Source organism: Carassius gibelio, chromosome B12 (genome assembly GCF_023724105.1).
Source record: "Carassius gibelio isolate Cgi1373 ecotype wild population from Czech Republic chromosome B12, carGib1.2-hapl.c, whole genome shotgun sequence".
NCBI lineage: Eukaryota > Metazoa > Chordata > Actinopteri > Cypriniformes > Cyprinidae > Carassius > Carassius gibelio.
In genome coordinates, this window is record NC_068407.1 from 22,353,033 (window position 1) to 22,369,250 (window position 16,218).

The window sequence follows — 16,218 nt, forward strand, 5'->3', positions numbered from 1 at the left end:
TTGTACACTTCTCATGAATCTTCAGTTGAAAAGCTTATACTGTATAGACAGAGGACAACACAAGAGTTACACATTCTGACAATTGACTTATTTTCATCTTTGTGCCCATATTTATTTTTCCTTCTCTATATCACATTGACATTGTAAAGTTTTTTTTTTTTTTTTGGTCAGACCACTAGTAAAAGTGTAATTGGGAATTCTATCCAGTCTCTTTCAGTCAATACCCCACATACAGTAATGTGTAAATGTGTACTTTTGAAATGATTATATGGCATGCATAAGCATATGGCATACTGTTCAATACAGTAACTGTCATCCAAAATTTTGCCATAGTTTACATCAAAACATTCCTCCAGAATAAACTGTTATATTGACAACATGACTAAACAATTTAATCCATAAACTATGACACAAGGACTTGTCATTCTGATGGCACTGACATGTTCATTGACACAGATATTTATTTTTGAGAGATGAACTACGGATTTTGAGTAAGAGATTGGCTTTTGCAGGTTATCCATGGTGTTTTGCTATTTGTACGAGTTGTTTTGAGAAATGCACTTACTGTTTTGCAAATTGTGAGTTTGATTCGAGAAATGTACCAAAGCGACTGAGAAAAACTGTAACTCCTTAATTTTCATGGTTGACTGTGGTGGTGAAAAAACAACTAAACATTTTGACCAGTGTGGGTCACACAATGACAAAAATACTTTAGATTTTGGTGGCCTTGGCCAAATTATTGACACAATAACTAGGTTTTGAAGCATGAATTAAATGTTTTGGGTGAGTAACTACATTTTGCAGACATGCTATAAAGTTTTGAAGTTCCTGCAAACAGTTGTGACATTTGCACTCACAATTTAGAGAATGTTAAGACTGTTTCGAAAAATGTGCCAAAGCAATTGAGAAAAACTGTAATTTTTTTATTCCTTGGGTCAGACCACTAGTAAAAGGGTAACTGGGAATTGTATCCAGTCTCTTTCAATCAATATCCCACATACAGTAATGTGTAAATTTGTACTTTTGAAATGGATATATGGCATACATAAGCATATGGCATACTGTTCAATCCCGTAACTTTCATCCAAAATGTTGCCATAGTTTACATCAGAACATCCCTCCAGAGTACACTGTTATATTGACAACATGACTAAGCAATTTGACTGTCTTATCCATAAACTATGACACAAGGACTTGTCATTCGATGGCACTGACATGTTCCTTGACACAGATATTTACTTTTGAGAGATGAACTAAGAATTTTGAGTAAGAGAGTGGCTTTTGCAGGTTATCCATGGTGTTTTGCTATTTGTACAAATTGTTTTGAGAAATGCACTTACTGTTTTGAAAATTGTGAATTTGATTCGAGAAATGTACCAAAGCGACTGAGAAAAACTGTAATCTTCAGTTGGAAAGCTTATACTGTATAGACAAAGGAAAACACAAGAGTTACAAATTCTAAAAATTGACTTATTTTAATCTTTGTGCCCATATTTATTTTTCCTTTTCTATATCACAATGGCAGTGCTTAATTTGTAAATTGCAAGGTCCCGGAACAAAGCTGGGTAACGGATCCGGCATGTGATTACAGGAGGGAGAGGTAACATTCGCGCAATGACATTGCTGGACCAGTTTAAGTGATTTTAAGAGCGTGTATCAGTTGCATTTAGGGTCTGTAAGGTCATGAAAATGCCATGCGATTTTAAAACAACAATTTCCAGGCCTAAAACATATTGAAAAAGTTGTGGAATTCTATTTTTAAAATCTCTGTGTAATATTTATATTTAATCAGGTACTACATTTCTGTGGTTTTAATAATTCTCGCAGCTTTCAAGTTTATAATGAGGTAAAACCCTGCATTTATTTAACATAGCTTGTAGGTTTGAATAATAAAATAAATCCACACAAACAAGATTCAATCAATCATTCGAAACCATAAACTCTTTCGGAGCGCGCTTCACATCAGCGCATCTTGTCTGCACTTCAGCGACCTGCTGCAAACTGCAATAGTACAAGACTCACTCGCATTCCGATCGGGACAGCTGACAGAACTGTCACTTAACTTGACTAATCGGGTAATTGTTGCATTGTCACAAAAATTTATCATTTGCACACCTTTTAAGTATTTTAAGCCATTTGGTACTCACGAGCTCCACATGCTGTATTAGGCTATGTGCCCTCGTATGGAAGGCCAAAAGGGTCAAATTCACGTGAATTTTAACACGTCAACAACACGTTAAATACGTGTATTTCACGCGTAAACAACACGTATTTAACGCGTTAAATACGTGTTGTTTACGTGTTAAAAATCAGCGCGTACTTAACGTGTATTTAACGTGTATTTAACGTGTATTTCACGTGTTAAATACACGTGAAGTACACGTGAAGTACGTGTTAAAAATCAGTTTGAACGGGTCAATGTCATTGGCTGCTGAGGACTTGGGTCAAACCACTTCTGTGAGCTTAGAGGGGTGTACCATTCACAGACAGGCAACCATCATTTAACATGCTATAGATCAGCTTATTCAGCCTTATTATTTTGTCTTTTTTTGTATAGACTATAGAAATAATATAATTTAATTGCAGTTTTATGAAATATTTATTTTTTAATAAATATTAATTAACATTTTGTGGTGATAGTATGATGTTTATAAAAGTTACAGTATTTTGTAATGAAACAGGACTTTTTGTTCAGCTCTTGACTCGCCAACATATACTATTTAAATACTGTTGCTTTCTGAGTGCCATACACAAAAATACCAACTCATAACTCCACGAATATAGCAAGGAGAGTCAAAAGTTATAGTCTGAATCTACTGTGACGATCCAAGGGGCTGTAGTATTTTATTTTGCCCAGCAGGTGTCATGGGGTAACACTTTTTGTGTCTTTAGGTTAAGTGCTGTGATGCAGGTGTGGAAAATTGATTGTGATTAACAATGCTGCCTATAAGATGCTGGCTTTCTTACCCTTTGGAGGGAAGGAGATTGGTGCTCGGTCTTTGCTGGTCTTGCTGTTTGGTGGTCAGGTGGACTTTCTCACGCTCTCCAGTCCAAGGCTTGATGTTGTGTTTTTGTATCTTTATATTTTTTTTATGTTTTACCTCAATGTGGTTATGGCTGTTTTCTGATTAAAACACATATTTGTGCAAATTTGATTATGTTGTATGGACTCTCTATTCATGTTGCTACTCCTTGATCCAAGGGGTTGTAACACTACGTTCTGTCAAATGTTTAATAGAGCTCTCCAACTGATTCATGGGTTTAGATATTATTTACATATGAAAGATCATAATGGATTGTTTTGATTTTGGACTCATTTCAATCTGGAGAATCGGCTGTAAATAATGATATGCCATTTTCACAATCAGAGCATGTTTCATGAAGTTATAAAGGTAAAACCATGAGAATATTGTAGCATGTGTGTATTTGGAGTTTTTTTCTTGTTTTGTTATAATTCGATGACGGATATCTTCTAATCTGAATGACAGATTATTGTATAATTGGGCTCATTTTAATCGAGAGAATTTTTAATTTTCCAATATTATTAAAATAACTAAATTACTAGTAACTACTGCTCAACTCTGACTTTCAGTAAATAAAAATATATATTTGCACATTCTCCTGCTGAGAAATAACTGACAAAATGTAAGAAAAAATATAGTGTTCAAGATAAATTATTTATATCCATCTTATTTGATATTCAATATCTCAGGACATACATAAGTTTAGTTGAAGTATCTGTTTCAAAAGTTTTGTGATAGTATAAGACTTAAGTTAGCATCGAGCATTAACATTTGTGTGGGGGAAATAGTTACAATGGAGGTAAGCAATCAATTAAGGTTTAAGATATACAAACCATTGAAATCAATATCTGTCTTTAGAAAACAATCATCTTAGGAATCAACAGCTTTTATTGTGCTTACATTTACAGCAATCACCAAGCAGGTGGCACTTATTGAAACCTCTTTTTTTGTTCAGCAATTCTGCACTTTTTGTTCAGCGATTATGCACTCATCAGACAATCATTAATTAGGTACACAGGTGATGTTATAAGACATAAGCGTTTAAGACTTTCAGGATTAGAATGAGAGCTTGTACTAGGGTCAGGACAACAGAAGTATTCTACTGCTACCACAGTCAAACCCCCCCCCCCCCCCCCCCCCCAACACATCAATATTACTAATCATATTTTTTTTTTAATCGCTGTCCATATAAACAATATTGACTTGTAGCCTAAAAGATTAACTAACAATCTGGTCAACATAATGTATTAGAAGTACATTTCTACAAGAAAGGTAACTTACTGAAAAAGTTTTGGTGCTTAAAGTGTTTCACTGAGGTGAAATTTAAACCTAAAACATCTCAAGATACTTGAAATAAAAAGAAAATCTAAATGAAGGGTTTTAAGGGCTTCAAACTGAACATATCATGGCTCAATGTCTTATGGACTATCCTCCACTGCAGTCACATGCCCCTCAGATGGACAATTCCTTCTTGATTTCTTGATCTTTGGCCTTTGCTAATCCAGCTGGCCACACTCTCTCTAGCATCAAAATCTTCCAGACTTGGCCATCTACACTGATTCTTATGGGACAGGTGAACAGTCCCTAAACAGCTTACACTTATTGGATCAGCTATTAAAATAGTTCAGTTTTATATGTAATAGAAAAGTGATTATATTTTGTTAATATAATATATTTTATTAAGTTAGAAAAGCGTTTGGAGCATTTTATGTTTGTTAAATATAAGTTTTAGGTTTTTTTAAGTAATGACCAAGCTGCCAGCGGCAGACAGTGAGCCTATATGTTTGATGAATTTAGCCTTCTCAAATCATCACGACTTGCCTAAAATAAAATCTATAGATATAAAACAGTTGAAGCATATGACAGTGTTTGTTAGACCCAGATAAATGTAAGCTATCCAATCATTTGTGAGGAGATGCTTCAGGACAGGGAGACGGCAGCATGATCACTTGCAATTTTTTCCTTGGATATGCCATCATTTTTGCTTATAAAAGGTAAAAGTAATACATTATTCGTAACTGTACACACAATATCAACAAAACAGTTGCTCGTTCTGCCGTGTTGTCTTTAATAGGAGTACAAAAATTAACCGAAACTCAGTGAAAACATATACATATATATACATACATACATACATACATACATAAATATAGCTTTAAATAACTACTTAACAAAATAAAAAAAATAAAAAACAAAAACTCTTTCATTATAATTATAACCCATAAAGATGTACTTATCTCTAAAAACGTTTCTAATGAGGAGATGACGAGTCGGGATTGCAACTGTCATGATCCCAGTTCGGTCTCCATCTGCTGGTTCTTTCTTTTCCTTTGCGCTCACTTATCTCTACTCTCATCATCTTCAGCTGTTCCTCGTTCTCTTCCGCTCACCTGCTCTCTATCTCCTATCATTAGGCTCTCTATTTCTAGCTCTGTCTCTTTCCATTCCCTGTTAGATTATTACTAACCACTTTGGATGTTTCTGACGTTTTTGTGCTTTTTCTACAGACCTCTAGTCTAGTCTAGTCCAGTCTTGTCAAGTCGTTGGGAGAGTTTTGTATGGACTGTTTGTTGCCTGTCTTGTTCTCCCCCAGTTATCTGCCGTGAGGAGTAACGAGGGGTCCGCTGCCTCACCTGTACCCTCGCTGATCACAGGCTTCCCAGACCAGCCACTTTAGGCTCCATTGTTTTGACCAGGAATTATCCCTGTACTCTGCCTTTGTTTTTTGGCCGTTGCGGCTTTGCCTTATTTCTACTAAAAGAGCATTAACTTGCCATTCGCCTCCTGGGTTCTCTCTCTCTCTGTTCCGTGACAGCAACTTCATTCTTGTGATACAGATTCAGAAAACACTAGTTTATTAGTAAATTAAAATATCTTCTTCTTAAGCCTATTATTTGAACGCAGAACTGTTCAGCAGTGCTGCTGCGGGACACAAAACACCGTCGAGCCACTCTTTACAGTCGTGCCATCAAGGTTTCCTGTTGTTTACAATAGGGCAGCAAGTTTTTTTTTCCATCGTTAATTGACGAATGTCTAAAATATAAAAGTAAGAAGAAGTCTAAACAGACTGGAGGCCCGGCCCACATCTGAACAATCGAAGCCCGGCTCGAGGGGTTCCCCTTAAATGGCTCGTTGCACCGGTGCGACCTCAGAGTTTTTTTTAGTCGCACCATTGAGAAATTGTTTGAGGCTTTGAATAAACTAGAGCGAGTTTTGTACAAGAAGTCAACCCCAGACCCATATAATAATAACAATAGCCCTATTGATGTCACCATTTTACTTGTAACTTCAAAAAACAAGATTTCAGTGTAAAATTATGCACCAGCATTTAGAGTATATTCTCCTGATTAAAAGAGCCCAAAACTATCTGTCATTTATATCTAAAGATTTTCCTCATAAATTTATAGCGCACATAAAACTGCGCAGAGAGCATGTAGTTTAGCCAAAAATCTATGTTAGCTGTCATGTAGGCTTTCCACTGATAACTTCATGAAAAAAGCATAGGCTATATCATAAAAAAGACAAGTCACTATTTGCAGATTAAACACAGTCGAAACTCACCATAAAACATCATTTAGATCTAAATATATATTTCATAAAGATATAACACATAGAAAAAAACTTAGGTAATATATCTTAGAAAAAAAAAAGAAAAAAAAAATCAGAGGTTTCAGTCCTGTGCCTCTTAACTTCACCAAACATGCATAGATCCTATGATCAGATCGAAAGATTTCGTTCATAGAGCTGTGACACATGAAAGCAGACTGGCGCACTGAGGCTGCAAAGAAAAACAGCTCGATACTTCACGTTTCGTTTTCATTCATAGCTTCAAGAATCATGCATAGATCATTATTTTCAGAAAATTATCCCAATTAAAATGAGCCCAGAGATACTGTAATCCATGGATGAGATCCAAATATATTGCTATAACACATAAAACCCAACAGGCACAGCACAACAAATAACTTTAGTTTCCCTTTGCACTTTTATTAATAACTTCATGAAACATTAGATCATGCAAAATCATATGTCATTTTTTACAAAATTCTACAGATTAAAAGGAGCTCAAATTCATCATAATTTGTTCACTTGATCTAAATATATTACTTACGATATTATCACACACATGAAATCATTCAACAGAGAAAATAACATAGGTTACGTTTCCATTCATAACTTCATGAAACATGCATAGCTCGTGGAAAGTGTTAAATTCTCTCGATTAAAATGAGCCCAATTATACAATAATCTGTCATTCAGATTTGAAGATATTCGTAATCGAATTACAACAAAACAAAACAAAAACTTTTTTTAAAAGGTTTTACCTTTATAACTTCATGAAACATGCTCTGATTGTGAAAAATGGCATATCATTATTTACAGCCGATTCTCCAGATTGAAATGAGTCCAAAATCAAAACAATCCATTATGATCTTTCATATGTAAATAATACCTAAACCCATTAATCAGTTGGAGAGCTCTATTAAACATTTGACAGAACGTAGTGTTACAACCCCTTGGATCAAGGAGTAGCAACATGAATAGAGAGTCCATACAACATAATCAAATTTGCACAAATATGTGTTTTAATCAGAAAACAGCCATAACCACATTGAGGTAAAACATAAAAAAAAATATAAAGATACAAAAACACAACATCAAGCCTTGGACTGGAGAGCGTGAGAAAGTCCGCCTGACCACCAAACAGCAAGACCAGCAAAGACCGAGCACCAATCTCCTTCCCTCCAAAGGGTAAGAAAGCCAGCATCTTATAGGCAGCATTGTTAATCACAATCAATTTTCCACACCTGCATCACAGCACTTAACCTAAAGACACAAAAAGTGTTACCCCATGACACCTGCTGGGCAAAATAAAATACTACAGCCCCTTGGATCGTCACAGTAGATTCAGACTATAACTTTTGACTCTCCTTGCTATATTCGTGGAGTTATGAGTTGGTATTTTTGTGTATGGCACTCAGAAAGCAACAGTATTTAAATAGTATATTTTGGCGAGTCAAGAGCTAAACAAAAAGTCCTGTTTCATTACAAAATACTGTAACTTTTATAAACATTATACTATCACCACAAAATGTTAATTAATATTTATTAAAAAATAAATATTTCATAAAACTGCAATTAAATTATATTATTTCTATAGTCTATACAAAAAAAGACAAAATAATAAGGCTGAATAAGCTGATCTATAGCATGTTAAATGATGGTTGCCTGTCTGTGAATGGTACACCCCTCTAAGCTCACAGAAGTGGTTTGACCCAAGTCCTCAGCAGCCAATGACATTGACCCGTTCAAACTGATTTTTAACGCGTACTTCACGTGTACTTCACGTGTATTTAACACGTGAAATACACGTTAAATACACGTTAAGTACGCGCTGATTTTTAACACGTAAACAACACGTATTTAACGCGTTAAATACGTGTTGTTTACGCGTGAAATACACGTATTTAACGTGTTGTTGACGCGTTAAAATTCACGTGAATTTGACCCTTTTGGCCTTCCATACCCTCGCAGTCGCATCCAAAGCTCGCGCGTATCAAGCTGCCTCGCGAGTATTAACCTATATAACAGTTATTTTGCATAGTTTGTTGAGTTTAAGCAACCAAATACACACAATATGATGTCTGATGTTTGTTGACAAATAAAACAGTTTCATGGCACAGTGTTGTGTAATCAAATATTACACAACACTGCGCCGTCAGTGTTTGTACATTAGGCTATATGAAAAACAAGCTCAGATTGAGTTAACAAGGTCTTTGGCCGGCGAATGAGGAGATCTGTGTTTTGTCCGCATCTGAGGCAAGTGCAGCGCGTTATATGCTATCATCACCTTTTACAGGCTATATAATGTTTATAGTTGCTATATGGGCGCTCATTTTTTCTTGTTGTTTAGTAAACTTGACCAATGTCTCATGATATAAACGATAAAGCGCTTATGCACAGGATATTCAAAACGTACAAAAGTATAGGCTAGATGGCAAAAAACGTACTTCTCCAGTCTTCAAACACACAAAGACATTAGCCTTTAGCCCTTTACAGACATAGTGTTTGAGTAAAGAAAATGCTGTACTATACAAACAGTTATGTGTTTACCCTTGCTTTGCGAATAAGCGGAGATCTGTCTCCTCAAGGCTGTGCGCGCGTCAGTCTGAGTGGAGGTGGGGGGAGTGACGAGGTTTCGCTTACAGCTTGAGGATCCAATGGCGACGGCGTAATGAAGTTTTACTGACAAGCTCTTTTAAATACTTATCATTGGTTAAATATTTGTAAAACCCTCTGGTTTACAATAATAATAATAATGAATTATAATAGAGATATGCATTTTGGTTGATTTTTCACTGCAATTATCTGTCTGCCATACGGAAACGCCAACCCTGGAGGAGGGGGATCCATCAAAATGAGGTGTCGGATACAGATCCGGCTTGTTCCGGCACAAATTAAGCCCTGCACAATGGCATTATAAAGTTTTTTTTTATATTTGTATTTGTATTTTTTTTTTTTTTTTTTTTTTGGGTCAGACCACTAGTAAAAGTGTAACAGGGAATTCTATCCAGTCTCTTTCAATCAATATCCCACATACAGTAATGTGTAATTTTGTAGTTTTTAAATGGATATATGGCATACATAAGAATATGGCATAATGTTCATTACAGTAACTGTCATCCAAAATGTTGTCATAGTTTACATCAGAACATCCCTCCAGAGTACACTGTTATTTTGACAACATGACTAAGTAATTTGACTGTCTTATCCATAAACTATGACACAAGGACTTGTCATTCTGATGGCACTGACATGTTCATTGACACAGATATTTATTTTTGAGATGAACTAAGGATTTTAAGCAAGAGACTGGCTTTTGCAGGTAATCCATTGTGTTTTGCTCTTTGTACAAGTTGTTTTGAGAAATGCACTTACTGTTTTGCAAATCTCAAGAATGATTTGAGAAATGTACCAAAGCGATTGAGAAAAACTGTAATCCACAAATGACTTAAGCTGTTAATTTTTTTAATGTGGCTGACACTCCCTCTGAGTTCAAAGAAACCAATATCCCGGGTAATTCATTTACTCAAACAGTACACTGACTGAACTGCTGTGAAGAGAGAACTGAAGATAAACACTGATTTTTGGGTGAACTGTCCCTTTAATGGTTTTGTAGAAATAGCTTCTTTCAGGATTATTTGATTAGAAAATTATTTGATTGAAACGTAAAATATTTTGTAAATATTTTAATGTCACAAACTAATTTAATTAATTGAATTGCCATATATCTAGATTTTAAAATTAATATTTTGCATAAAATATAAACATTTGCTCTATGGTTTACTAGACTTAATGGAATTATCATTGATGTTTCATTTAGGTAATTAACAGTGCTGTCAAAACACAATTTTTTGCAATAAATTTAAAATATTTAATGTGTTACATAAACAAAAAGTATGTTTCCTTCTTTCTCACATATGAATACTTTTTTTTTTTTTCGGCAGACTTGTATTCTATGAGAGCACAACCCTATAGTCCCGAGTTCAGCTGAACTGAATCACCCTGGCTATTGAAGAATAAGAACAAGGAAGGAGTTATAGGTGGAAAGTTTCATTATAAATCACTGCCTGATGAGTCATTGGATTATACAAAAGAAATCTGTGCATTTTGCAAAGACAATGTTTTTTTTTTTTTTTTTTTTTTTTTTTTTTTTTACAGTATTATTACAGAAGTAATTCGTCTTGACATATAGGCCTATCACTTAAAAGCAAAACACCCAAAAGAAGCTAACTCTACTGGGCCACACCACCATATTTTACAGAAGTAGACGTTATTTGTGTACAAATAATGAGATCTGTAAGTGATAAGGTAATGAATGCGGCTATTGGGATAAACAAATAACTGCTGCCCAATTATGAGAGATTACAATGAACTATAATGGCTGTGATTTTAAATGAAGTGCTCTTTGTCTGCTTTCTGGAAGAGTTTCCACCCAAACATTTATTTTTATTGCTGTCTAGCATAAATACTTTATTTATTATAGCAATCTCAAGAGAGGTTTAAGAAATGTGTTTATGGCATAATAAATGGCAATAAGCAGTCACCCGAAATACAAATAAAAAAGGCAATAAGAGCAAGCTCCCTGGAGAGAGGTAATGTCAGTTCCCACAACCCTGTATTCGTATAAATACCTTCAGTGTTGGGACCATGATAAATGTCCAGCTATGGATGCATATAGGGTGTGAAGTGGGAGGGCTGCAGAACACTGTTTTGGACTATAGCAAGAGCCTATAAGCTCCCCAATATAGAGCCCCAGTATACTTGAAAAATATGTTTAGTCATCAATCTTACTTTGCAATCAGACATTTATACATATAATATATACCATAAAATACAGCACCTTTATCACTTGCCGATATGTCAATATGTTGTTAGTTAGCCACTGTTTAGAGCAAATCTTAACCATTTTTGTATGTTCAAAAACTAATTTACATTTATTTATGTTTAGTTAGTGACTTACACAAGTATTACAAGAGGAGTGCAAAACAGAAACACAAAACAAGGTTATGTAGGGAACAAAAGCTAATCTATCATAAGTAATAAGCTTCATAAGCTTATATGTAAGCTAATATAAGCTTCATAATAAAGTAATAACTTTCAAGACTGATATAGGTATTAGCAGCATATGTAATTATATTTACATTACTGTACTGTATTTGCAAAGAAAAGGGCTTTCTTACTGGACACATAAGAACGAGTCTCTAATAAAAAGGCTCAATAGTTTAGATATTTCAAATAAGTGAATAACACTAACTCACAATCTCTTGTTTGGTCTTTAGTTACATGATAAAATGATTAGGATATTAAGCAGTTTTCATCACTGATAATAAGAAATGTTTCTCACTTTAACTGCTCAGTCTTATAGGACAGAGTCAATAATTTGAAAAGAAACTGAACCCTTAAGTCAAGCCAGCAACAATCTCTTGGGCTTGCCATATTTGTCCGTTATTTAAACAAAACTATTGCCAAAATTACTGGATTGAATTCACCTCATTCCAAGGCGTGCAAATCCTATTTCGGATCAGGAATGAAAATTGACACCATAGCACCCCATATACCTCCTCTCTTGTACTTTCACCAGCTCTCACTTTCCTAAACCTGATGTTCAGGCTAAAGTTAGCATAGACAGGCTGGTATATAAGACCCCAGAGGGGAACTACGAAGATGTCAGTCACATCAGTGTGGTGTATACTTTCCATCTTTTGACCAACTGCCGAAACTCTCAGAGATGGTGAGGTTTTTTTTTTTTTTTTTAAAGAAAAAAAGTGTATGCATATACATGTATGACTGTTTTTTATAATGACATTAATAGATGAACACTCCTTATCATTCGATGAGGTGATAGATAAAAATATTTTAGCATATTGAATTATTCTTTGTGTATGTTTTTTCCTTCTAGGCACCCAAGAAGGCAAAGAGGAGGCAGCAGGCAGAGGGTGGCAGTTCTAATGTCTTCTCCATGTTTGAACAGAGTCAGATCCAGGAGTACAAGGAGGTACGTTTCTGCCAAACCTAAGTCCAATACATCACTGATTTGACTGATGTTAAAACTATCCTCTAAGTTCCTCTAAATGTTAGTCATTAATTGCATCCTCCCATGTTTGAAAACCTTGACATTTTTAGATTGCATATTTCTGTGTTAACTAGTAACTAAGAAAGTGGTCGCTTTTAGAACTATTCAACCACTGGAAGAAAGTAATCACAATTTGTAGTATTGGTTTTATGTTCAATAAACAATAGCATGAGCGTTAACTATACTTGCAGTTTATACTTACACTTACAGTTTTATAGCTATTGTAAGTAGTAAGGAGGGGTGGTAAAGAAATTAGTTGGGGCTGGCAAATGTAACCAATCCCCCCTCTTTAAATATCCCCAGTCTTGTTGTACATTCCATGACCTTTTAACAGCTTAGAAAGACAAGTGGGCAGCAGCTGCCAAGATACTTCTTGGTCTCAGATGTCATCTTAAGTTTTAAAGGTGTTCTTCAGAAAAACATCAAGGCCTTGATAATCTGAAGTTAATTAACTATCTAACATTCTCTAAAACAAACAGGCTTTCACAATCATCGACCAGAACAGGGATGGTATTATCAGCAAGGATGATCTGAGAGATGTGCTGGCCTCCATGGGTCAACTAAATGTGAAAAACGAGGAGCTGGAAGCTATGGTCAAAGAGGCCAGTGGCCCCATCAACTTCACTGTCTTCCTCACCATGTTTGGTGAGAAGTTGAAGGGTAAGTCCAAATCTTTTCTGGCTTTGATTATTTTTGTAATGTCTGTTGCTAATACTATTGGTTTGGAGTTAAGTATTAATCTTTGCAAACTTTACCTGAAAACATAACTTGCTTAGCCATTTACATTCATTTGGAAGACACTTTTATTTAAAGTGACTTACAGTGCTTTAAAGATAAAGATTTAATCAGTTCATGTTTGAGCTACAGCACTATGACAAAAGTTCAAAGCAGCACCTTTAGACTTACACATAATTACAATGAAGGAGAATCCTAAATCATATCTAGAGACCAAAATATAATAAATACTTGTACACTGGCACTTTTGACTTGAGTAAGCAGCCACCCAGAACAATCTCTGTAAAGCAATGCCCTGTAAACATCAAATTTATGGCAGCAGTTTTTCATAGAAAAATGACATGTATATTTTTTTTTCTCCAGAAAATGTTGAAAATACATTATTTTATTTATATTGTATAATTGAAATGTTGACATCTCACATCAAGCATTCAGATCAAGAATTCACAACATTTATTCATCAAACTTTTAATTTAGGTGCTGATCCTGAGGATGTTATCTTGAGTGCTTTCAAAGTCCTGGACCCTGAGGCTACAGGCACCATCAAGAAGGAATTGTAAGTATCCTGACCTATTGGTGTTCACACTAGAGAAAGGTCATTTTCAAGAATGTAACATTTCATTTTATTTTCTAGCCTTGAGGAACTCCTGACCACCCAGTGTGACAGGTTTACTGCTGAGGAGGTTAGTTGTAGTTGGATTAATTTAATTAGTGCTGTTTACTAATTCAGGAATCACAGTTACAGTTTCTCATACTTTAAGCTTAATGTATGTGTAATTATCCCATACCATTAGTGTTAGGCCATGAATCAAATTCAGATTGTGTGTTTTTTTTTTGTTTTTAGTTTTTTTTGCCAAGTGTGTAATTACTTTTTGCCTGGCAAGTGATAAAAGTTAAAAAAATATATTTTAGACATAAAATTGCACTATTGCCCAACTCCAAACTGATAAATGTGATACATTTTTTTTTTTTTTACATTTACAACATTTAGCAACAACAAATACCCTGAGATTTCAGTTTTAAAATCATTATGATGGTACACTGACTTGTAATAAGGTTTCATTCCGGTGTTCCCGCAAATGTCTGCTCTGGGAGCATATAGTTTTGGTGAGCAGGTATGAAATTCCATGAAAAGGGTGTGTTACTGCAGCAACAAATGTTTGTGTACAGCTATCCACTGTAATTATGACAGTGATATATTAACAATGGTGAAGCAAATGCTCTGGAGGTGCCAGTTAAGAGAAGAAACTTAAAGTAAAATCCATGTTTCGGCGTGAGAGCCTTCATCAGGATATATATATATATATATAAATAAATAACAAATTTAATTTATATTAAAAAAAATTATAATTATATATATATATATATATATATATATATATATATATATATATATATATATATATTATTGTTATATATATATATATATATATATATAAATTTGTTATTTATTTTTTATATATCCTGATGAAGGCTCTCACGCCGAAACATTGCTTTTTCTTTAAGTTTCTTCTCTTAACTGGCACCTCCAGAGCATTTGCTTCACCATTGTTAATATATCACTGTCATAATTACAGTGGATAGCTGTACACAAACATTTGTTGCTGCAGTAACACACCCTTTTCATATATGTATATACTGATGAAGGCTCTCATGTTGAAACATTTATAATAAAATAAAGTCTATACTAAAGCAAGTTTGCAGTTATAATTTTTCTTTAAGTGATATATTAACAACAGTGAATTTCACTCCATAAACACAAAAGTGAATGCAGATGCTTATAAGGTATTATTAATTTGCTTTGAAGGGCTACGTTTATATGCAACTAAATAATCCATTTGTAATATGATTGACTGCTTAGTTGGGCTGAAAAGCCTTCATTTAAAAACCTTAATAAATATGACTGAGCTCGATCGGAAATTAAATTTTGATGAGATTGAAGGGTGTGGTTTATTCCTTTTCAAATATGATTGAAAGTGCATGTAAACTTTTGATCTTACTGAACCCGAAACTGAAAGGACTGTGCGTGTGCAAGACAACCTCCCACCAGTCCTTGTTTCAGATTCTCATCCACAGACAACCCGTTTTGGGTGCAGATACAGGCATTTTTACTGAGTGATACTCTATATTTGTGCAGTGTGCGCATGAAAAAAAAATCTTTATTTAGCATTCATGTAAACACCACATTCAGATTCATCAGTTAGAATGAAATCAGTCCAATTGAAACAAAAATTTTGCATGTAAATATATTGAATGTGCTCTACATTGAAGGTATGAACTGAGCCATATTTGGAGACATATGTTTTGTTTTTGTTTTTGTTTTTTATGTGTAGCAAAGAATTAAACCATTTGCTGACCAATATCTTCTGATTATTTTCTTCTAGATGAAAAATCTTTGGGCTGCCTTTCCCCCAGATGTGGCTGGCAATGTAGACTACAAGAACATCTGCTATGTCATCACACATGGAGAGGAGAAAGAGGAAGAATAATCTCAGTCCATCAACCATCTATCTTCCTTCTCTCATTACGACATCTTTTTTTTTTTTTTTTTCAGCGTCCCCATGGTCTATTTGTCCTCTCAAACAAAGACATGTCTAAACAGGTCTGTTAGAATTTGGGATGTCTGAATGTGATTCACATGGAACAAATGTGATTATTTTCAATAAAATCATCTAAAATCACAAAACCATAATCTCTCTGTTCTCTCTGCCATTGTTTCCTTTGATAAATGTATAAGCAGAGGAGATATTTCACGAGTTCACCCTTACATCTAATCTGAAGGCAAATAGTAGGCATATTTTGGCGTGCTGTCCTGGGGGAGGG

At 34.7% G+C, this 16,218-nt stretch overlaps 1 protein-coding gene across 1 annotated transcript; it reads left to right on the forward strand.

The window, feature by feature from the left end:
* Positions 1 to 12,186: 12,186 nt before the first annotated feature.
* LOC127968725 (myosin regulatory light chain 2, skeletal muscle-like) lies at positions 12,187 to 15,978 on the forward strand. The gene is made up of 6 exons (XM_052570068.1): positions 12,187 to 12,318; positions 12,487 to 12,582; positions 13,140 to 13,320; positions 13,873 to 13,951; positions 14,030 to 14,078; positions 15,780 to 15,978. The coding sequence occupies exons 1-6, from the start codon at positions 12,316 to 12,318 to the stop codon at positions 15,882 to 15,884; spliced, it is 513 nt and encodes a 170-aa protein (XP_052426028.1). The 5' UTR covers positions 12,187 to 12,315; the 3' UTR covers positions 15,885 to 15,978.
* The last annotated feature ends 240 nt before the right edge of the window (positions 15,979 to 16,218 follow it).

Coding starts and splice junctions, on each gene's coding strand:
- LOC127968725 (XM_052570068.1), top strand. Junction 12,583..13,139: donor AGATCCAGGAGTACAAGGAG/GTACGTTTCTGC, acceptor TAAAACAAACAG/GCTTTCACAATCATCGACCA. Junction 13,321..13,872: donor GTTTGGTGAGAAGTTGAAGG/GTAAGTCCAAAT, acceptor CTTTTAATTTAG/GTGCTGATCCTGAGGATGTT.